General features: G+C 51.0%; 1 protein-coding gene across 4 annotated transcripts in view; it reads right to left on the bottom strand.

The window, feature by feature from the left end:
• The window catches only part of LOC149343674 (arylsulfatase B-like), a 40,874-nt gene extending 23,920 nt beyond the window's left edge, over positions 1–16,954 (bottom strand). For 2 of the 4 annotated variants that reach the window (XM_089545993.1, XM_089545992.1), the window contains exon 1: positions 16,816–16,954. In XM_089545993.1, the coding sequence (XP_089402119.1) occupies positions 16,816–16,868 (53 nt within the window). In that variant the 5' untranslated portion in view covers positions 16,869–16,954. The remainder of the gene's footprint in view (positions 1–16,815) is intronic. The other 2 variants (XM_089545995.1, XM_089545994.1) reach the window with 2 other exon arrangements.
• Positions 16,955–23,936: the final 6,982 nt, after the last annotated feature.

A 23,936-nucleotide genomic window follows, 5' to 3' on the forward strand; every position in this document is an offset into this window, starting at 1 on the left:
ATTATCATCATCATCATCAGCCTGACTACACCCACTGCAGGGCAAAGGCCTCTCCCATATCTCTCCAATTAACCCTGTCCTTTGCCATTTGCGGCCACTGTATCCCCACAAACTTCTTAATCTCATCCACTCACCTAACTTTCTGCCGCCCCCTACTACGTTTGCCTTCTTTTGGAATCCACTCCGTTACCCTTAAGGACCAGTGGTTATCTTGCCTTCGCATTACATGCCCTGCCCAAGCCCATTTCTTCCTCTTTATTTCAACAAGGATATCATTAACCCGCGTTTCTTCTCTCACCCACTCCACCCACTTCCGATCTCTTAACGTTACACCTATCATTTTTCTTTCCATAGTTCGCTGCGTTGTTCTTAACTTAAGCTGAACCCTCTTTGTTAGCCTCCACGTTTCTGCCCCATAGGTGAGTACCGGTATGATACAGCTGTTGTATACCTTTCTCTTGAGGGATATTGGCAAACTGCCATTCATGATCTGAGAGAGCCTGCCATATGCGTTCCACCTCATTCTTATTCTTCTAGTTATTTCTCTCTCATGATCCGGATCTGCGGTCACTACCTGCCCTAAGTAGACATATTCTCTTACTACTTCCAGCACCTCGCTACCAACTGCGAACTGCTCTTCCCTTGCTAGGTTGTTGAACATTACTTTGGTTTTCTGCATGTTAATTTTTAGCCCCATCGTTCTGCTCTGCCTGTCTAACTTCATTGATCATGCTTTGTAGTTCTTGTCCTGAGTGGCTTAGCAAGGCAATGTCATCAGCGCATCGCAAATTACTCAGGTATTCTCCATTAACTCTTATCCCCAACTCTAAGTTAGCCACGTTTCCTTCGCCCTGGAAGGATTAGCCAGAATTTGGTAAAAAAACCACAAAGCCTGTCTGGCGACGTGGGCATCATTCAAGCGAGAGTTCCCGAGGGCATTCAGAAGCATCGTCAGGAAAGAAAGAGCTCACCTGCTTCTACAATCACGCATCGAGCACCCGAATGAGACAGCGACCGTGTACATAGAAGAGCGCCTTTTTCAACGTGTCAATCCTGACATCACACAAAAGAAGAAGGCCGAGCTTTTAATGCGTGGTGCTAAAAAGGCACTTTTCTGTGGTCTGACCAGCTATCCACCGAAGACCGTCACGTAATTTACCAGCGATGCAGCCACCATTGAGAAAACCTCGGAAGCACGAGCCCGCCATTACCCTCGACAGCTCCAAGTGACCTAAACAACCCTCTGGGACGGCGCTGCATTCAGAGCCAACGTGCGGGTTGTCATCCGCGAAATTGTACGGAAGAGCTGCGTCGCCTGTTACCATCTTCCAAACAGCCTCAAGTAGCGACCCTTGAAGAAATCGTCCGCGAAGAAGTGCAGCATGCGCTTAGCTCCCTCTCATCGACACCTCCAGCTGAAGCTCCAAGCTTGACCTACGCCGCTGCAGTACGCAATCCTCAGCCCCAAAGACACAACCTAAGTTCGCTAACCTGCCCCCGCCCGCCAAACCTATGAATTACGCTCAAACCCCAGGAAATGCGACACCTGTAGGACTACCGACAATCGCCCGCTGTGCTTCCATTGCGGTAAAGCCATCCATATTCTTCCTCAGTGCTCGTATCGTACTTCGTGGCTTTCCCGGTGATGCGCCACGACCAAGCTTCGGCCGACGTCCGCAAGAAATCGACAATTAACTGCGTCGACAGGAAATTGATCCGAACCGCCTTTTGCGCTCATCATCACCGTCAGTCTCGCATTTTGTGTCGCCGCGCCGCAGCTGCGCAGCCGCGGTAAGAGGAAGGCCTCGTAGCCCACGTAGGGGAAAATAAAGTCAGCAACCTCTGGAGGTGAGGTTCCTCACAGGAGAAACGCGAACATCCTCCAACGACTACGCCGCATGAAGACACCGCGTCCGAAACGCCGACGCCGCCTATAATGACATCCTCGATCACGCGCGAACCGCCTATAAAACGACGCCACCACCCAGAAAAGATTCGACGGCATGCCCTACCCACGATTCTCATACCCGACGAAGCTGTTACCCGACGCTAAGGAAGACGGGCAACCAAGAGCTAGGGGCATCCGACTTGGAAGTGCTGTTCGACATGCCGAAGAGTTACCGCTCTAGTCGAAAGAGGAGCTGATGATTCGGTTTTGAATGATTCGGTTTTTCGGTTTTGCGCAGCTGAGGAAAATCACGACCGCCTGGGACGGCCCACAAATTCCCACCGCAGAATGATGTACACCGCTTTTGACTGTCAACGGAGATACCTATCATACGACCTTCGTACTTTTACAGCAATTTCCCCGCAATGTCATATTGAGCATGGAGTTTCAAAATGAACATCAGCGATAATCAAACTACAATCCAAGCTCATCACGCTTTCAACGGGGCGAAGCCACTCCTTCGACAACTACAATGGAGTCGCATGCTGCCTTGAGTGTCCTGGGTGAACAAGTGAGCGTCCCACCCGGATCAAGCATCATGGTCCACCGTAGGTGTCACGGCAGCCAAGAACATGGAATCTCATAGAGGAGAACACGGAGCTGCTTCTAGAGCGAGGAATCAGCCTCGAAAGATGCATTGCATATTTCCGCAAAGGCCTAGGTGAAGTGCTGCTGAAGAACTTCAGCGAAGAACGACGATTGCTTTCTTCTACAAACTATCCGACATTCCGACACCTCTCTCCGATCTAGCCCCCGAACACCCACCTAATGAAGATCACAAGAACGTATTCGACATAAACCCAGCCCTGCCCGGAAACAGACAACACCAGATCCTCATTCTGCTTCGAAACTACAACGAGTGCTTCTCGTCATCGCCGAACGTCCGATAAACGCTGATTGCCAAGCATCGCATTGTAACCGATAAGCACGCCAGACCTATGCCATCAAGGCGGAAAGCTCGGCTAGTTGGTACGTCATCATTAATTAAGAGAATGGCGCATGCAGCTAGGTCGCGGACATAGAAGCAGACAGGACAAGCGCTAAACATCAGCTGAGGATATACTGTGAAAGGTACATAAATGCACTTCAGTGGCGCATGCGCACACCGGGTTAGAACAAGCACAAACTAGTCAAAAATGTGGCAAACGGATTTGATGTACATATCTTCTTTTTTGGACAAGGCAAGTGACGTCTCGCTAACACAGTTATCACCTTCCCTGTTAATGTGTTAGACCTAAAAAATCTCACGGCCTAACCTTGTGTCTTCCCTACCGAGCACACACGTGGCATCAAACGCCAGACCTCTCCGCCAAAGCCCCTACCTTATGTCGCCATAAGAACGACGAGCCATCCGGGACCAAGTGGAATAAATGCTTCGCAAGGACGTCATCCAGCCATCGAAGAGCCTCAGGGCGGCACCGGCTCTTCTAGTGAAAGGAAAGACACGCGCTTCGATTCTGTGTCCATTACAGCCGCTTGAATAGCATGACAAACAAGGTCGTCTACGCCTCTACCACATCGACGAAACACTGGACCGGCTCTGCAACGCCAAGTAGTTCTCATCGATGGACCTCTACTGGCAAATTGAGTTCGATGAAACAGATCGCGAGAAGACCGCATTCATCGCTCCAGATGGCATCTTCGAGTTCGAGGTGATTCCATTTGGTCTCTGTTCCGCTCGAGCAACGTTCAAGCGAGAAAGGGATACAGTGCTGGCAGGCGTGAAGTGGCAGAATTGTCTGATATATTTAGATGACATAGTTGTCTTCGCCTCGAACTTTGAAGAGCAGCTAAAAAGGCTTCAAACAGAACTTCACGTAATCAAGTCGTCCGGCCCAATTTTGAAAGCAGGGAAGTGCCACTTCGCCTATGAAGAGCTGCTGTTTCTAGGCCTCATCGTTAGCAAGGAGTGTGCGCTCCCACACCCACAGGATACAACAGCTGCTGTCGCACTGTTTCCACCGTCGGCCGATAAGAAAGCTGTGGGCAGATTCTTCGTACTGTGCGCATATTCCTGGGACTGTGCGCACATTACCGACGATTTGTCACGAACTTTTCGCGTATCACCGAGCCTTTCACCCAACTGACAAAGGCAGACGTACGTGCCGTTTAAATGGGAAGCGCCGCAAGCGGAAGCCTTCAAAGCAGATCAGCGTCATTTACAGTCCTCGCGCACTTTGATTAAAACGCCGAGACTGAAATTTATACTGGCTCAAGCAGTGTGCACCTAGCCGCCGTCCTCGTTAACCTATGGACTGGAGAAAGTAATCGTATACACTAGCCGTTCCCTATCTAAGGCCGAGGCTAACTACTCGAAAATTGAGGAGTGTCCTGCCATCTTCCGGGGTAGGTCGAAGTTCCGCCCCTACCTGTACGGACAGCCGTTCAATGTGGTCAGCAGTCACCACGCACTGTGCTGGCTTGCAAGTTTTAAGGAACTCTCCTCACTCAATACAACCTGCGCCTTCACTTGACGGCACCGTCATTTACAAGTCAGGACGCAAACACTCTGAGGCCGAGTGCCTGTCACCAAGCCCCTGCGGGTGTACGCTGCTGGACGTAGACGAAGACGCCTTCCTAAGACCCATCAGCTCCAGCTCTTTTGCACAGCAGCAACGCTCGGACGCCGACCTAAACCGCCTCATGGAGCACTTGGAAGGCAAGCTTTTCGATCCCTGCCTCGTTCAAGCGAGGATACTCTTCGCTCTGTGTACAGAATGATATTCTCATGAAGAACAACAAAACAGCCTACCTCGAATAAAGCAGCCTACTTCAATCTTGTACCTGCAAGTCTCCACTAAGAAGTCGTACAGGTTCCACACGACGAGCCGACAGCTGGACATCTCTGGTTTTCTCGCACCCGCCGTCGTATTCAAGACAAGTATTACCTGCCCCGACCGTCTGCAGGCGTCGCACACTATGTGAAAACTTAGCGAGATTGTCAGCAAGGAAAGAGTCCTCCCACCCGGCCAGCAGGCTTTCTGAACAACATTAAACACCCTCTATGCCCTTTGAGCATATCGGCATGGACCTGCTTGGCCCTTTCCCGATGTCAACGTCTGCAAATAAGTGTGTCATCATAACGAATGACTACCTCGCCCGCTACGCCGAGACAAAAGTCCTACCGAATGAAACAACAGCAGAAGTCGCTAAATTTTTCGTGGAGTGCATTCTTCTGCGGCAAGACGCCCCCGCTTTGCTCATGGCAAACAGAGGAACAGCATTAACGGCGGAACTGACGCAAGCCTTCTTGCGTTGCAGCCAAACCAGCCAACGGAGGACAACTGCATACCACCCGCAGACCAATGGACTGACCGAGCGCCTGAACAAAACCACCGCCGATATGCTTGCCATGTATTTCGATGGCGAACACAAGACCTGGGGAATCGTCTTTCTTTACGTCGCTTCGCCTACAACACCGCGATGCCGGAGATGACGCCTTTTAGGCTCGTCCATAGCAGGGAGGCCACGACCACTCTTGATTCCATGCTCTCCAACGTTACCGAAGAACATAACGTCGATGTTGCTGCCTACCTTCAACGCGCAGAAGAAGCCCGAATACTTGTCCGATTACGGATCTAAGACCAGCAACGGACCGACGCCAGACGCTAGAACCTACGAAGACGCAACGCAAAATTCAAGCCAGGGCGCCGCGTCTGTGTTTGTATGCCCATTCACTGCCGCGGTTTCAGTGAAGAGCTTTGGCCCCGCTATTTCGTCCCGCACAAGGTTCTTCGGCGGCTAGGCAATCTATACAATGAAGTCGTAACTGAAAAAATGACTGCATTCCAGAGACGCCGCGTACGACCAGAAGTTCTCCATGTCGTCCGTCTAAAGCCCTATTATGAACGCTAAAGGGCACCGTGTCTCAACTATCGGTGTTTATTGAGCACCGTACGTTTTATTTCTTTCTACTCATTTGTTTTAAAGTTTCGAGTCGATGCTTCTTTGAGAAGGCAATAATACCGCGAATCTTTGTACTGTTTGTTTGCCGCACTTGCTTTGTGGCGTCTTCTAACGATGGTATGAAATTATGATATTTTAAATAAGCATGATGCAGCTTTCCAAGAGGAGCCTTTCAATGCAGCGCGCATCGTTTGCGAAGAGGCAAAGGAGAGATCCGTGCATTCTGAGGATGTGGCCGCCCTTGCCTATTATAAGCTTTCATGTGCAGCTCGTCAGCTCGCAGTGGGGAAACTTTTTCCCAGAAGAAGCTGATATACAGAGCCCTGCCTGGTGGATTCATAACACAGGCCGTCATTAACCGGTCACCTGACCGGCGCCAGGCACGTGGCCTGCTGCCGCCCGTTGCGATTGCTGTGGTCGGTGACGTTGCAACAAAGTCTGTAAATCTTAAAGGTGCACTGAAGAGGAATCTGAACTCGTCTTTTTGCCGCGGGAACTCAATCTACACGTTCTGAGCATTCTTAGAAACTTAGATTTATTGCTCTGTGTGTCCGATTTCCCTAATTAAATCGAATTAATGTCCGATTCCCGCTTTTTTTTTTAATTCTCCCTCGTACGGTGGGCGGAGTCGACCAACGCGGAGTGCCTTTCACCCAGTCCCGTGGCGGCTTGCCGCTCTGCCATCGGCGGAGTAATATAATGCCCTCGGGCCTTTAAGGGAAAAATAAATGAAATGAAATGAAAACCCACAGAAGCAAATAGTCCGCGCGTATTTTTATTTCTGCGGCCTTATTTTGCGGCTATATTATCTGCGAATGAAACTATTTATTCACGGAAACCTAAAAAACAACATAAAGCGAAAGCAGAGCCTCCACGGAGCTGGCTGAAAGGCACTCCATGCGTTGGTGGACTCCGCCCACCATACGAGGGAGAATTCAAAAATAAAGGCGAGAGCCGGACGTTAATTCGATTTAATTAGAGAAATCGGCCACACAGGGCAATAAGTCGACGTTTCTAAGAATGCTCGGAACGTGTAGAACGAATCCCCGCGGCAAAAAGGCGAGTTCAGATTCCTCTTCAGTGCACCTTTAAGCTTTGCTCTATGGGTCTTAGGCAATTGCAAAAGAAAGGTAGCACCACAGCAACAGCGTTCGCTAACTTCAGCGCAATTTTATTTTTGTCATTTTGATCGCCTGGCGCGTAATGAGTGCTGTAAGGCAAAAAGCTGTAAAGCTGCTTTACTGAGCAGTCGCACAGCGCATCGATCGACACCAAGCTAATGCGAAAAACAAAGAATGCATAACAGGAGTAAAATTAAAGCTCGCATTTATTTCTTGATTTTTTTACGTCAGCAGTACAATAACTGATCAAATGTCAAAGGGGAAAATGAAATTCTTACCGAGAAGGAAAAATAAAGGGTGCGAACAATTGCCTTCACCATTGCAAGAGACATAGAACGACCGACAAGCGTACAGGCGCGGCCATAAGTAAGCGGAGCACGCTATTGCGTTCGAAGTGCAATCACGCTTTCTCCATCGGCAATGAAGAAGCGTTGTCTGTCTACAAGAAAGCCCACCAACCTCCGCTACCAGCATGCGCACACCACTGCTGGAAATTTCAATTAGGTGACGCGTGAAAAATATTCCAAGACATTTCCGTGCTCCGTTTACTTCTGTCCGCGCCTGTACTTCTGATTATCTATCGCAGATTTTGCTCGAGCGGTTCGCAGTTCTCAATAGCCTACTCTACTCAGCTCAAAGACCATTTTAAAATTCCGCCAACCAATTGCTGCCACAATCTTACTTGAACAAAACTCAGTCGCGTACTTAGTACGCTACGAAATACTAGCCGTTTAATAAACGTTTCTCAGTATATTTGCTACCATATACGTAGATTCGTACTGTCCTCGTTAAGCCATTTGTTTTCCTAAGTAGTTTAGCTAGCATGGCATCCCGCCTACTTTTAAGGTTGAATGGAAGATCACTGCCGCTTTTGGTGAGTCGTCTGCTATGCACAAACGCAATATCTGTACGCAAAATGGAGCTCCCTAAGCTTAGACTTCCCCCATGCGTGTAGTTATTGTCCTTGTGCCCTGGCACGCTTAAGTCGGAAACCTCTCTATCCAACAATTGCTTTCTCAGAGGCAGTTGCCTCTTCGCCACTGTTCACCCCTGCTTGCGAACAACATTAAGTTAAAACCAGACGCAAAGAACGAATTCGCGACATGACTTCATTTCGACAGAGCGCCAGCGCACCAGCCGGAGTCAGTCGACACATCTGTCGAGAAATAGTGACGCCTTCCAATTTCAGCGAGCTTAGGCTCAACTGAAGACGTACAGATTTCCACATACCTGTCTAGAGCGTTTGAGCGGCACCACCTGTTGTGCATTAATGGCAGTCAGCGCAGCCTGGCGGGCCAAAATACATCATTTAAAGAAATAACGAGCTACACACGATCATATGAATGTGCATCCACGATACGAACTCAACAAAGCCCGATGTAAGCACTCCAGTTTCAGTGCGAATGCTCTATTTCACGAGGTCTAACCGCAACAGCCCATGCAGAAATAAAATAAATGTTGCCTCGACTGAGCTTCGAACCCTTGGCGACGCCAGCAGATCAGCTTCACTGGCTACTGCACGAGAGCAAATACAGAAACAAATTGACCACACTATCGTAATCTTATTCACACGTCGCATAAACGGAAAAAGGAGGTATGACATTTGCAGGCTGGCGGTGTCCATTGCTATATCTTGTAGACACACGACGTTTCTAGATTTCTGGTAAGGCAGGCATCACTGCGCTTAGCACTGAACAACGTGCTCCACTTATTTACCATTACACATGCGCGCGTCGCCCAGTCTGGCAATTTTTGCTGTCTCTGTAATATCCCTACTGTCAGTATCCTCGCTAACTACCACGCAGTTCACGACTAACGGTTCAGAGTCGCAATTTCTACGGTTAACTACGAGCAGGCCATATACGCTAGCGCGCGTATTGCTACAGCGCTCTGTGCTCTGCGTTCTCGTCGCTGTTTTGACCGCACATCGACTCGTCCGAAACCACACCCTTCTCGCGTAAAATCACCGCAAGCTGCAAAATTTATTTTCAAAGAATCATTACTCGATAGACAAGGTAAACTGCCACAAGTAACCTTTTTCACTAATCTTCTTTTTTTCAATATTTCACGTTCCATGTATTCGGGAGTAGAGAAGCAAGCGGTTACGGCCTTCACAAGTTTTTCTCACATTTTCTTGTTTTTATCGCACGCACTCCTCGCGATCTTGATGGCTTAGGAGCGACTCTGGCAGTACTCAAGATGATTGCGAAACTCGGTTTATGAGGTTGTTCGTGACAGAACAAAACTATGACTAATGAGCCATGTCGTATAGGAGGCCTCAGCTTTACTTTCAACCACATCAACCTCTTCAACAGCCCCCGAAATTGCAGTATTCGGCAGTTCTCTCCGTTCCACCCTCATCAAAATGAGCCCGCCGAGGGCCCGGTAGCGTGTTCGCCAAATGCAGCCGGTACAGCCAGCGATGACAGCGCCGCCCACCGGCAGGTAGCAGCCACATTAAGGCTGGTTATAAATATTCATTCAGAACGACGGCTTGACATCGCCGCTATGGCGCAGTGGATTAGAGGCACGTGTTGCGTATGGAAGGTCGGCCGTTCGACTCCGCTCTCTGTACTCTAATTTTATTGTTTTTTTAATTTCATTTTTTTCCCATTTTTTCCCTTTTAGGTCGCAAATCGTGATGCTTAGTGGCGTATAACGCCGTTTAAGAGGATTTATTATCCCGTTTAGGTAAGCCGTTGTGACAATGTTCAGTCACCGTGGTCAATTCACCGTGGTTTCAACCCTTGTGGCTGTACAGGCTGCAGTTGGCGAATACGCGGCCCGGTATACAAACAGCGACGCCGTACTAAGCAGCCGAACACCATAACCAACGCGGCAAGTCAGGACACTTCTGTTGCCCTTAATAAATCAACACTGTTTCAACAGCAGGAGGCTTATGCCTCAGAAGGAAAATTCCATGCACCTAAATAGTACAAGACATAAGAAGAAAATACCGTATTTTGAACAATATTGCTACGGACGCTGGGAGGACGACGAAGTGGTTTTGTTACGAAGACGACGCTGAAGTGCGAGCTTGTGTGCTGTTGTGAGACTACTCCAAGCCGTCGGTCCCTTGCATAGCAGATTACCTCTGCTGTTTCTATTGCTGCTTCTAGCCGCCACGTATCATTTGGTGGAGGTTGCTAAATTCGATCCCCGACCTCAAGCTGGCTCTCCGCCGTGGCCGCCGTCTCGCCACCATGTCTAATGAGTCCGAGCCATCTCCCTCTCCGTCAACACCGCCAGCGGTCGTCGTCGCCCACCACCGCGAACCGGGCACGTTCTGCGGTACCGACGACGTTGATGTGGACGACTGGCTGGCCCTTTACGAACGCGTCAGCACGCACAACAGGTGGGATCCAACGCTGATGCTCGCTAATGTCATATTTTATCTGACCGGCACCGCGAGAGTGTGGTTCGAAACCAACGAAGAGGACTTGACCTCATGGGACATCTGTAAACAGAAGCTCCGCGACCTCTTCGGAAAACCCATCGGTCGCCAACTCGCCGCCAAGAAGGCCCTCGCGTCACGCGGCCAAACTTCGTCCGAGCCATACATAGCGTACATACAAGACGTCCTCGCCTTGTGCCGTAAAGTGGATAAAGACATGTCCGAGGCAGATCGAGTTGGCCACATACTGAAAGGCATTGCCGACGATGCCTTTAACCTGCTTCTATGCAAAGACTTCCACGGTCGCCTCTGTTCTTGAGGTGTGCCGGCGTTTCGAGCAAGCCAAACACCGGCGCATTTCTCCCCGTTTTGACCGGCTGCCCAACACTGCTGCTAGCTCCTCCTGTGAAGATCTGCCATCATTGCGGCAGCCTTCCGACCCGGCTAACTTAACCCGTATCGTGCGCCGCGAACTGGAGGCGATGACGCCCGCTGTTTCTTCCTTGCCACTGCCGGACAACACCTTGGCCCTCATCCAAGCCGTCGTTCGACAGGAGGTTGCGAACATGGCCGTCCCTTCTCGCGTCGTGGACAACGCTCATGCCAGCCCGGACCCTCCAGTGATCGCAGCTGCCACTTACAGTCGCAGCTTCTCGCCTCGGTACCGATATCGCAATCCTGCCGAATGGCGTACCTCTGATGACAGGCCGATCTGTTTTACCTGCTCTCGCGTCGGACACATCTCCCGTCACTGCCGCAGCCGTTGGTCTCCGCCACCTCGCCCCTACTCCTTCGTCGACCGCCGCAACGACTACGGCCCGCGCCGCTTCACCCCACGTCCCGATCCGCTCCGTGACGAGCCCGCACCGCACGCTCGTGGGTCCAGCCGCTCACCTTCCCCATTAGGCCGCCGCTCCCGTTCTCCTACCACACGCCGCAGCCCTTCTCCTTCGACCTCCCGCCACTTCTCGGAAAACTAGCCGATGCAGCCCCCGGAGGTGACGCTGCATCATTGACCCGGCCTGAAAATCCTCTCTTGACCCCCGCTGCCCAACGTAATCTCTTGAATGTTCTCGTGGATGGTGTCCCGGTCCTTGCCCTCATTGATACTGGTGCCCAAGTGTCTGTCCTGAGCTCTTCTTTGCGCCGCCGTCTGAAGAAAGTTTTAACGCCTGCCGCCATGTCCACGGTTCGCGTCGCCGATGGCAGCCCCGCTGCCGTCATTGGAATGTGCACTGCGAGAGTCAGCATTGCCGGACGTCATATACCCGTTCTGTTCACCGTCCTGACCAGGTGCCCTCAGGACATAATCCTTGGCCTTGACTTTTTAACCGCCCATTCAGCTCTTATTGACTGTTCCTCAGGCCTTCTCCGATTGGATCTGCCCCTGTGCAATGACGACTCCACCAGCTCACCTCGCCTTCAATCAACCGAGTTTGCTCGTCTCCCGCCACAAGCTGCTGTCTACATCCCTATGTCGCCTTCTGCTCCCGTCCCTGATGGAGACTACGTCGCCTGCCCTATCACCGCTGTGATTCTGAATCGTAACGTCCTCTTTCCCCACACCATTGTCCACATCACCAACAACTGCACCTGCCTCTCTGTCCTCAACTTCAGCCTGTCCCCTCAAGTACTTCCGACCGGCATTTCACTTGCTGATCTGTCCCCATTGACCGATTGCACAGTCTCTGTCCTGGCTCCTGACCCAACGACTGCCGTATCCAATGTCCCTACATCGCAGCCGTCCAGTGAGGATTCTATTTCCCGGATGATAGCGGCCGATCTACCCTCTGCTGATTCTACAGCTCTTCACAGCCTCTTGTCCTCCTACAGTGATATTTTTGACTTTGGGGACCGTCCCTTGGGTCAAACCTCTGTTGTCGCCCACCACATTGACGCCGGCGAGGACCGCCCTATTCACAGACGGCCCTATAGGGTCTCCCTCGCAGAGTGCCGTGTTATTCAGGCAGAAGTGGACAAGATGCTGGCCCGCAACATCATCGAGCCTTCGAGTAGTCCTTGGGCGTCCCCTGTCGTGCTTGTTAAAAAGAAAGATCAAACTTGGCGATTCTGCGTCGATTACCGCCATCTGAATGCCGTCACAAAGAAAGACGTCTACCCTTTGCCCCGAATTGACGACGCTGTCGACTGCTTGCACGGTGCCAGTTACTTTTCCTCCATCGATCTTCGCTCAGGGTACTGGCAGATCGCTGTCGATGAACGGGATCGGGAGAAAACCGCCTATGTCACTCCGGATGGCCTGTACCAGTTTAAAGTCATGCCTTTTGGCCTGTGCAATGCCCCTGCCACCTTCGAGCGCATGATGGACTCCCTCCTGCGCGGTTTTAAGTGGACGACATGCCTCTGCTACTTAGATGACGTGATTGTTTTTTCGTCCACATTCCAAAGCCATCTTCATCGCCTTTCAGCCATCCTTGCCGTCTTCCGCCGCGCTGGTCTTCAGCTGAACTCGAAGAAATGTACCTTCGGCCGCCGACAGCTCAAGGTCTTGGCCACTTGGTCGATTCTGCTGGGATCCAACCCGACCCCGACAAGGTCCGCGCCGTGCGTTCATTTCCTACTCCGCGCTCCTCCGGTGATGTGCGCAGCTTTCTTGGCCTATGTTCCTATTTCCGCCGGTTCATCCAGAACTTTGCGCAAATCGCCCGACCTCTTACCACGCTCCTCAAGAAGGACATCCCGTTCACTTGCGGACCCCCCCAAGCTGACGCCTTCAGAGCCCTTATCAATGCCCTCACTGCTCCACCTATGTTGGCTCACTTTGATCCTTCAGCCCCTACGGAACTTCGGACCGATGCGAGCGGCCATGGCATTGGTGCCCTACTTGCTCAGCGGCAACGCAACAAGCTTCGCGTTATTGCGTACGCCAGCCGTCTCCTTTCTGTGTCAGAGCGCAACTCTTCTATCACTGAGCGGGAATGCCTCGCCCTGGTTTGGGCTATTGCAAAATTCCGCCCTTACTTGTTTGGGCACCCTTTCTCTGTTATCACGGATCACCACGCCTTATGCTGGCTTTCTTCGCTCAAAGACCCTACAGGCCGGCTGGGGCGCTGGGCTCTTCGCCTTCAAGAGTACACATTTTGTGTCGTCCACAAGTCCGGCCGCTTGCACCAGGACGCGGATTGCTTGTCCCGTTACCCTGTCGATGCGCCTTCCTCCAACGAATGCGAGGCTGACGCCTGCGTCTTATTCATCTCGGCCTTCCGCAACATTGCGCAAGAACAGCGCTTGGATTCTTCGCTACGTTCCCTCATCGACCGCCTCACTGCCAACCGCTGTGATGCGTCCCTCGCCCCGTTTGTGCTCCATGAGAACGTCCTCTACCGGCGCAATATGCGGCCTGACGGCGCTGACCTCTTGCTCGTGGTCCCGCAACACCTGCGCCGCAGCGTCCTTGAGCAGCTTCATGACGTTCCCACGGCCGGTCATCTTGGAGTCTCCCGCACCTACGACAGCGTGCGCCGCCGCTTCTTTTGGCCTGGTCTATACCGTTCTGTCCGCCGTTATGTGGCCGCTTGCGAGCTGTGCCAACGACGGAAGACGCCCTCGGTTCTCCCTCCCGGACACCTTCAGCCGATTCCCATCCCCGAAGACCCGTTTTCCCGTGTCGGCCTCGACCTGCTCGGCCCTTTTCCGGTGTCTGCTATGGGAAACAAATGGATCGCGGTCGCGACGGACTACTCCACGCGCTACGCTATTACGCGAGCGATCCCAACCAGCTGCGCAACTGATGTCGCTGACTTTCTCCTGCACGACGTCATACTCCACCACGGTGCTCCCCGTCACCTGCTCACCGATCGCGGCCGCTGCTTTCTTTCCAAAGTGGTCGCCGAACTGCTCCGCTTCTGCTCCGTCCGTCATCATTTCGCCACGGCCTACCATCCGCAGACGAACGGGCTCACTGAACGTCTGAACCGTACCCTCACCAACATGATTTCCATGTACGTCTCCAACCATCACCGCGACTGGGATATTAGCCTCCCATTTGTTACATTCGCCTACAATTCTACGCGTCACGATACAGCCGGTTTCTCCCCTTTTTATCTTCTCTTTGGCCGCGATCCTTTGCTGCCCTTCGACAGTGTGCTGCCCGCCACCGCCTCCACGAGTCCTTACGCTCGGGACGCCATCGCTCGCGCCGACGCTGCCCGTCTTGTCGCCCGCCAGCGGCTGTCAGCCTCCCAAGTCAATCAGAAACGACGTCATGACTGTCGCCGTCGTGAAGTCACGTACTCTTCTGGCTCTCTTGTTTTACTCTGGGTCCCTTCCCGCCGTGTGGGCCTTTGTGAAAAACTGCTTCCCCGATATACAGGCCCTTATCGGGTCGTACGTCCGGTGACCGCGGTGACTTACGAGATCACCCCGCTACATCCGCCATCCCCGGCCGCTGCACCCCGCACCGACATCGTCCATGTGTCCCGCCTCAAACCTTACAACTCGCCGTCTAGCTGGCCTGTGTAGTGCGCACCGGGACGGTGCTTTTGCCGCGAGGGGGGGTCATGCTACGGACGCTGGGAGGACGACGAAGTGGTTTTGTTACGAAGACGACGCTGAAGTGCGAGCTTGTGTGCTGTGAGACTACTCCAAGCCGTCGGTCCCTTGCATAGCAGATTACCTCTGCTGTTTCTATTGCTGCTTCTAGCCGCCACGTATCAATATAGTCTGCACCTGGTGTACAGCCTGCAGTGGCAAATTTCGGCAGAAATAAAAAGCGTTTGTTTAGACAGTACGCATTCCGTGTATACACAACAGGGATGAATTGCGGCGGAAAATCAGATTTGAGGTTTTCAGAGTTGTTTCAAGGAATAAATTCAGATTTTCTTTGGGTTTTCAGGGAAGCAGCTCACACCCGCTCAGTTTTTTCGTCTACGTGAAATTCTTTCACCGCTGCTCGGCTCGACTTTAGTCGTTGCGCACGCTCGACCACTCACCTTGATCGCAGCCGTTCTTCAAAAAGGTCTACGACGACTGAGGTGTCATTCAACGAGGTTTTGAGCTTGGGATAACAGATCCACTAACATCTACTCTATGTACTGCCAACAGCGCTTGCCTGCATAATGAAACGCATGGCATAGCGGAGCTAATTTTGTAATGTTATTTTGCATTGGAAAGTTTCGCAGTTGCTGTTAGGTTTTTTTTTTTTTTTTTTGGCAGGCATGCATGGCTGCACGGTTACTACAGGCAGGTTTTCCGCATTCAGTGATATCGGCAGTGACTGAAGCTTTGCTTCAGAAAGTTAAAGGCACGAAGAAAAATGTTACTCAGGAAAGCAATAGGAGGGTGAGACCAGCCGTAGTCCCGTATTCCCACCGTGTAGCACATAATTTGAAAAACGTCGCCAATAAATATAAGATTCCAATAGTCTTTTCTGCCCCTTGCAAGCTAGCTACGTTGTGTAATAGGATTAATAACGAAAAACCAAGTGAGCAAACCTGTGGCGTAAAGCACGCCAACATGTTCGTCAGGTGTAGGGAAGGGGTGATCTACCAGACTCCACTTACTTGCGACAAAGTTTATATTGGACAAACCGGAAGGTGCTTGAACGAACGTTTAAGGGAACACGAGCGTTCACTTGAAAAAGGCACTGGCTCTAATCTCGCGCTTCATTGCAAAGAATGCAAATGCATGCCTCGTTTACGCGAAACGGTCGTTCTAGATAGAAGTAGAGACAGCGCAGCCCGGGAGTTAAAGGAAGCCTTCTTTATAAAAAGAAAGGGCTTGGAATGTGTCAGTGACGCGTCAGAATCATTGTACGGGAGTGAACTTGCCTTTTTAGAACTACATTGCTAAGTTTTTATTGCTGACTATGTGTGTTTCAATCTTTCAGTATTTTCGGTTTCATCGTTTTATTGTTAAGGTCTGTGCAATTTTTTTTTAGCTCTACGATGTCATATTCAGCCAGTTTTTATTCATTTCACAATTTCATTTCGTCAGTTTTTATCGGTTTTATCCTTGTTACCCGCTATTGATGTTTTATCCGTTTTTATGGCTCTTTACACCTTGTTACTTTCAGTGTTCATAGTTATCAAGTTTATCTCTTTTTGTTATCATCCCTTGTTTGATTCAGTTGACTTTTAGCTTGTTCACCCTGTTAAGTTTCTTTTATGGCTATTTACACCATGTGATGTTGACTGCACCTGATTGTCTTTGCCACTGCCTTCCTATATACTGTCCGAGTTTCGCTCAATAAAATTCAGTTGCCAGTTCAGCGCTCTTTCCTGTACCTTCTTCGTTTCGCCTTCGGGCTTCTTTCGCGCTGTTTTCACTCTTACGCATGGCTTCTCCGGCTTTGGCAGCAGATTTTAAAAAACTAAATCATGTATAGTCCGCACGCATAGACAATTCGCATCACGTGAAATTTCAGCATTAAACATGTATATTCCGCGCAGTATACGCTGGTAAATAAGGAAATTAAAATGACTCACTTTGAAGTAGAAAAGCGCCACTCGCAACATACGTTATCTTGCGCGACTTGCATGATCAGCAGCCCAGATTAAGTGCTATTTCAACTAAAACACAATTCTGTGCGCCCTGCCAGAAGTTACCGCCGCCGCTGCCGCCAATTCATCAACTCGTGAGACTACCAACAAGTGTTTCGCGCGCGCGCTATACAAATGTCATGTGCCCGCTAACGTAGCGCTGAGGATCATTTTTAAATTTATTTTCTCTCTCTTTCCCATACGGCACAGCTGTTTAACTGAGGCTTCCGCCTGTTATTGTCCGGCGGAATGAACGGTTGTGTGCTACGTGTGATAAAGTATGCCCATGCTTCCCACACACGGCTTGAACTTAGCTTGGTTATAATTCTGAAGCGTTTTCAGGAGGCATATTTTCCAGCTGGCAGCTGGCTAAGAGAGGCGCACATATATTCTAAGGCTCGCCATATTAAAGAAAAAGCAACCTCTGTGCACGTGCACTATAATTAGAACATGTGTTATATAGTCTACCGAGTGTCTCGTTTCCCGCGAACGGTAGGTAAAAATTTGCGAAATATATAGGAAGTAACAAGAACACGAGGGAAGAAAATTTCTTCTGACAAAAGGATAGTTGAATATTTTATATTTTTTTAACATTAACAATGGTTTCAACGAGGACATCTACGCATACATGTTTCCACATTGAGCAGATTATGTTAGGTTCGGCCTCTATAGGTGCTCTTTTTTTCCCCCTCGCAAGAAGCCTGGATAGGAACGTCTTGCGCAAGACGTTGCTCGATTGGATTTAAAGGCCACGCTTTAGCCAGTTAGGTTCGTCTTTCATGGCCTCCACCACGCGTAACACAAAAAGTTAAGATTAATACGCCAGTTTATTTCGTGCCAACAGAGAACGCAGGGAACTGCGGCATACTTAATGTAGCTAAGAGACTGAGAACACAGCACTGCGATCCGTCGATTGCGACGCCGCGCTAGCAAAAGATGACCTTTGCCCGTAGCTCCGCCTGCAACTAAGGTCAAACTTCGGTGGCAGCATCTGAGGGTGGTACAACAATGGAGCTGCAAAAGAGGCAGCCACTCGCTCAAGCTACCTTTCACTGTTCGCTGTGACGTTGGCTGCAGGTGCATCGCGTATGATGGATACCAGCCAGAGGACAATACAACCGACAAAAAGACGAACGGGAGGTGCTGGCCTGTATTCTCAGAAATAAAGGCGTAATCTATAATATCAGCGACAGGACTGATTTCTGTTCTCAGTGCTGACGCAGTCCAAGTATAGTGAAACGTGCACTGCAGGGAATTGTGTATGTGCGGTCTGTGCCCCTCCTTTGTAGATCCTGGTGTGCACAGTAGCGGAGGGGCTACGGTGGAAAAAAAGATCGAGAGGGACGTGGTAACAATTAATCTGGAGATCAGGAGAAATGAACAGGAAAATACGAAGAGTATACGTTGGAAAAGGTTTTCGACGAGATGGCATTAATTTTAGTGCAAAGGAGGAAGAAGAGATTGGCTGGCACCTGGCGGGTCGGGAAAGCAGCTTTTTTTGGAGGTTCCGCGGCAACTCCTGGAGTAGGAATAGGTGGCAGCGAAGAAGGAAATACAATAACGTAGACCGATGCCGTCAAAACAGCCACTACAAAGATCAGGAACAAAAATGGAAAACCGCCTTCGAGGTTGATTGAAAACCGAAAATCGTATCACATCACATCACATCACTTTATTTTCCTTAAAGACCCTTTTCCAAGGTGTTCCAGGGTGTATGCTCGTCTTTGTGCCTCATGCCTTGCAATAAAGTCGAAATCTTTCTCCTCAACGCTTCGAACGCCCAATATTCAGTTCCGAGCATAACTACACTGACACCATGATCGCCATCCCGACTTGTGACACACATTTAAACGATACCTTAACACTTCCTTACATTAGACTTAGACTACCACCCAGTTACTCCTACATTTTCAACCAGCCCATGCCCTCAGGTCCAGGTACGAGCCCATGCTAGCTTTCCTTTTCCATTATATTAAGACAAAAGCCTTTAATGCCTCATGCTCGTGTGTCCCTCCATGCTCGCGGTGTCCGTCCGTGCACCTGAAGCGTGCCAACTGTGGCCTCTCCTCCGCGCAGTGGCGAAACCTCCTCCCCACCTTAGCAACCGGCGCGCCGGTGGGGAGCGCAGCTGTGCATAGCAACAATGACGTCGCACAGTAGCGGTAGAACGAGCGCGCGCGCGTCGGCGGTGGCAGCTGCACCGCCGCTCCTTCCCCAGACGTCTCGTTGCAGTCGCATGAGTGAGCATTGCTTCGAAGCGGCCCAATGATTCCGCGCCAAGCGCTTCGGGGAAGAGGCAGTGGGTTTACCCCAAGACTTTCGCTGAGAACACAGAATTTGCAGTGTCTTCGGTAATTTTTTTAGCGCAGCTCTTTGGCGCCCGTTTCTGCGTTTCGCGGCGTCGCCGTCGCCGTTGTCCGTTGTAACCAGCAGTGGACACCTTAGTCACGCTTTAAGCTATGAAACCAATGGAGCGGTAGCTTCGAAAGCAAAGGAAAGGCGCATAACTGCCCTCTTGGAACAGTGGACACCTCAATTGTGCTTTAAGCTTAGTGGCGGTAGTGGCAGGTTTGTGCTGCATGCGTTGGCATTCACAATGTAGTGCCATTTTAAGGAACGGAAGTGCGCATAACTGGCTCCCTGGGTCAATGGACGATTGAATCGAACTTATAGGTACGTGGGGTGATGAGAGAGAGAGAGATGTGGGTGGCAGGCATTGACAATGCTGTGCCAGAAACGCGACGCTGAAGCAATATGGCGACCCGCCGGGGCGGCTCCGTGGTAAAGCGCTCGTCTACCGAGCCGGAGTACCCGGTTTCAAACCCAACCGCGGCGGCTGCGTTTCGATGGAGGCAAAACGCAAGAGGCGCCCGCGTGCTGTGCGATGTCAGTGCACGTTAAAGATCCCCAGGTGGACGAAATTATTCCGGAGACCTCCACTACGGCCCCTCTTTTTCTCTTTCTTCTCTCGCTCCAACCTTCCCCCCTTCCCTTGTGGAGCGGTTCAGGTGTCCGCCGAGAGATGTGAGAGAGATACTGCCGTTTCCTTTCCTCAAAAACAAATTTACCAATTTATTTATTAATATGCCGTCGGTGTTCCTTGTGTTCGTTGGCGTTGGCGTTGACAACGTTTCACACTCCGACCATTTTAAGGAAATGAAGTGAACATAACTGGCTCTCTGAGTCAGCGAACGCCTGAATCGCGCATATAGGTGCGTGGAGTGATGGGAGAGAACGTGGGCTGCATGCGTTAGCGCTGACAACGGTGGGTTGGATGATGGAAACAACTTTATTAGACAAAGTCTTCCAGGGTGGTTCCCCCCTGGTCAGGAGTCCACGGGCTTGTGCTTCACGTAAGGCCCGATCCACCAGCCATTTCTGGCAGGCGGGTCAGCGGTCCGTAAATCAGCCTGCCAGGAAGAATGACTGGGATTGGGGAAGGGGGGTAATGCCTTTGGCGAAGGACATTTCCAAATGTAGTGGAAAAGTATGGACCTGTGGACGCCGCAGGCGCTGCAGTCAGGAGGAATAATGTGGTGAAAGTATAAGAGACGGTAGGGTGAAATAAAGCAGCCTGTTTGGATTGTCGCCATGTGACGCTGGATAAGCACGACAAGGTACTGTGGGGTAGTGGCAGTTTCATGCGGCTAAGTTTGTAGAATGGGGTGATTTGATGATATGTAGAGTTGACCGATGGGGCCTCTTGCGCAGGGTTGGGTGCCTGATCATCCGGGGTCCGGGAAGACAGTTCTCGGGCAATCGCATGAACGCGCTCATTCGGGGATCGAGGCATGCCCGGGGATCCACGACAGAGTAACCGTTCGCTCGAGAGAGGTGGCTGAGGCAAGAATACGGTGTGCGTCGCCACGCCCTTTAGGTAGTGGCGGTACGTGGCCTGGGTATCTGTGCAAATTCCGGTTATGTTTTTGTCAATGGTGGAGTGGGCTAGCGCCATTGCAACGGCGGTTCCTTCCGCCTCTGCAGGCGAATTAGTTCGGATAGTGGCGGCGGCCCTCACTGTGTCGTCTTCATAGGCTGCGAATGCCGTGAATATCCTGCTCTAGAATTTTCTGCCGTGTCGGGATAAAGGATATCGGAGGGGTTGCTGTATGTTTTGTGGTAATAGCTCGCTCGTGCCTGCCGCCTACCCTGATTGAGGCTAGCCTTGATATTGCGTGGTAGGGGCTTCTGATATATGTGATCCTGCGTGCGAAGAGAAATGATATAAAGCGTAGGACTTGTTGGGGTGGGAATAGGTGAAGTGAGAAGTAGCTGTCGCAGTAGGCATTGTCCTGTTTCCGTGCCACTGAGACGGACTAATTGGTTGTTGCGTTAAGCCTGTAATAATTCGATAAATGTATTGTGGGTACCAGTGGCCAGGACACGTTTTGTGCTAACCGTCTGTAGAAGACGTAGGGCGGAGGTGACAGCCATGCGTATTAGTATGTCTGCCAGTTGTGTTTGGCGCTGAGCGAGTATGTGGTATGGGAGGTGGTATGTAATGCGGCTGATGATTAGTGCATTTTTCATATTGAGGGTCTCGCGTTCAGACAGCCCATGATTGCGTGCTGCCACCCGCCTGATTAGTGCAGCGACCTGTTTGGTCTGTCTTTGCGAGAGCTGAAGGGTGGTGTTTGCATCTAGTGCATTGTTAATGAGAAGGCCAAGAATCTTCATTTGAGGCACAATGGGCACTGAATTCCCTTATATGTGCAGTTCAGTGGGGGGTCACTGGGGAGGGGTTTCAGCTGCAGGAGGTCCAATTTATTTGGACACCAACGGAGGCCTATGTTTGCTAAACAGGCGGTGGGGATGCCTATGGCAGATTGCAGGATATCCTGGGCGGTTCCAAGGGATCCTCCCGTTGTCCAGACGGCTATGTCATCTCCGTATATGGCTATGTGGAGCCCTGTGATAGCAGCAAGGGCCTTTGCCAGTGGCACTACGGCAATGTTAAAAAGTAAAGGCAACAGAACCGCCCCTTGTGGGGTACCCCGGTGTTATGCCGGGAAACCCGCCCGGATTCCAAATCTGCAGGCCGCAAACTTTCTGCTGCGAACGTCCCTTTGACAAGCGCTGGTGCTGCGCCGCAAGGCAACGCGCCCTAACGCTCCCTTGACAAGCCACGATGCTGCGCCGTAAGTCAGCTGGGTCTTAAGGAGAAGCATCGGCGAGCGGCGTGCCTGGACACGTCGCTGGGTGCCAGACTACGAGGCGCCCGTTTCCCTTTCCCCAGGGCGTCACCGCGCGCGGCAAAATTTCAAGCGGATGGCCGGCGCGGTCGCTGGTTGGTCCTTTCGGACTGCCGTCGAGTGCTGCCTTTGGATTGGCCAGTTCTGAGGGGCCGCCGTTCCTCAGGCTATATAAGCCCCACCGCTGCCGCTTGGGCAGCAGCTACAACTACCGGAGTGACCGAGTGACCGACCCACCGTGAGTCGAGTGCTGCTCACAAGTGGAGTCGGATGGTGTGACGTGCTGGTGTCTCGCTAATCGTCGCTGTGCGAGAACTGTCGCGTTGTGTAGCTCTCGGCGCCCGTGCCGATGTTGAACTATGTTATGCCCTGTACATAATGTATAAAGCGTTTTCTTAGTCTCACCGACGCCTGACTCGGAGTCTTCGCTACCGCTAAGAGAGGTGGCAACGCTCAGTCACGAAACGGGTGGCGAGCGCAACGGGACCACCTCTATGGCACAACATTGGTGATAGCGGTGGGATGCCCCAAAGTCACAACACCGGTTAGGCAGAAGGAAAGGCCCGGAGGCGATATCCCCAAGGTGGAGTGCTGCCGTGCGTCCCTGAAGGAAGACCCGAATATATTCCAATATGCAGGTTAGGCAGCCCGTTGTGGCCAATGTCGTGAGGATATGGTCAATGCTTATAGTGTCGAAAGCCTTATGAATATCCAGGGCCTGTACGGCTCGCGGAGCGGCTGTACAGCGCTGAGAGTAAAAGAGGCGGTAAGCACTATAAGTACGTCTTGCACGTAGATGTTTGGCGGAAGCCGAATTGAATGTTGGAGAGAAAGCCTGTTGTTTCTAGGAGCGGTTGCAGGCGATTGAGAATGACATGGTCGAAGAGCTTACCGACACCGCTCGTTAAGGAGATGGGGCGGAAATTTTGGAGGGTGAGGAGTTTTCCCAGTTTGGGTATAAATCGCATGCTGGCATCGTTCCAGGCTGGTGGGAGCGTCCCAGCTTGCCAGTGGCTATTAAAGAGCTCCGTTAGTCCCTGGAGGGAGGCTTCATCCAGATTTAGTAGGGCCTTGTACGTTATGCCATCCAGTCCCGGCACCGTAGAGCGGCGAATACTAACAAATGCTCGGCGGACTTCGCTTAAGGTGATGTCGGCATCAAGTTAAAGGTTAGGTGGAGGTAGATTGGGATGTAGGTATATAAGTGTCCCGTAGTTGGCGAATTACGTCGGTGCCCTTTTGGAGCTCTAGTTGTATTAGACGTTGTGTGTTTACATGTGTCGGAGATTAAGTGGTTGTTGGATCTAAGAGAGCGCGTAGGAGGGACCCCGTGTATTTAGTGCTTACAAAAGGTTGCGCACTTTGTACTTCCTGACAATGGTAAGCGAACTCTCGCGATCACCTTTAACTGCAACCTGCCAGAGTGGCACGGTGGGTGGCGACTTTAATGTACACTCGCCGTCAAAATTAAATTGAAGGCGACTTAGTCAACAAAAATTTCTTGAAATTTAACGCATAATGGTCCATGTTGGTGTACAGTGTAAATTGCACAATCACAATTAGGCCTCACATATGTGTTAAAGGATGCATGAATTTGGTGGGCGATGATGAAATTTTTTTGTGAATATTGCCTTCCATTCACTTCTGACGGCACCTGTACATATAAAGACAAACAGGAATTTGTTACCACTTATGCGGGAGATCATCCCGTTCCTCTGGGTTGTAACGCCTCTCACGGCTGTGACATCTTCGCGAAATGCTTGCCTAGACCTCCTCTGTAAGAACCAAGCATTGGTGCAGCAACTCTAGGATATACCCATCTCTTTCTCCGACCACAAAACTTCCTTCATGACAATGAAGAACTCTTATTCTAAT

Source organism: Amblyomma mixtum, chromosome 5 (assembly GCF_055824585.1).
Source record: "Amblyomma mixtum isolate Tamu chromosome 5, ASM5582458v1, whole genome shotgun sequence".
NCBI classification, from domain to species: Eukaryota; Metazoa; Arthropoda; class Arachnida; order Ixodida; family Ixodidae; genus Amblyomma; species Amblyomma mixtum.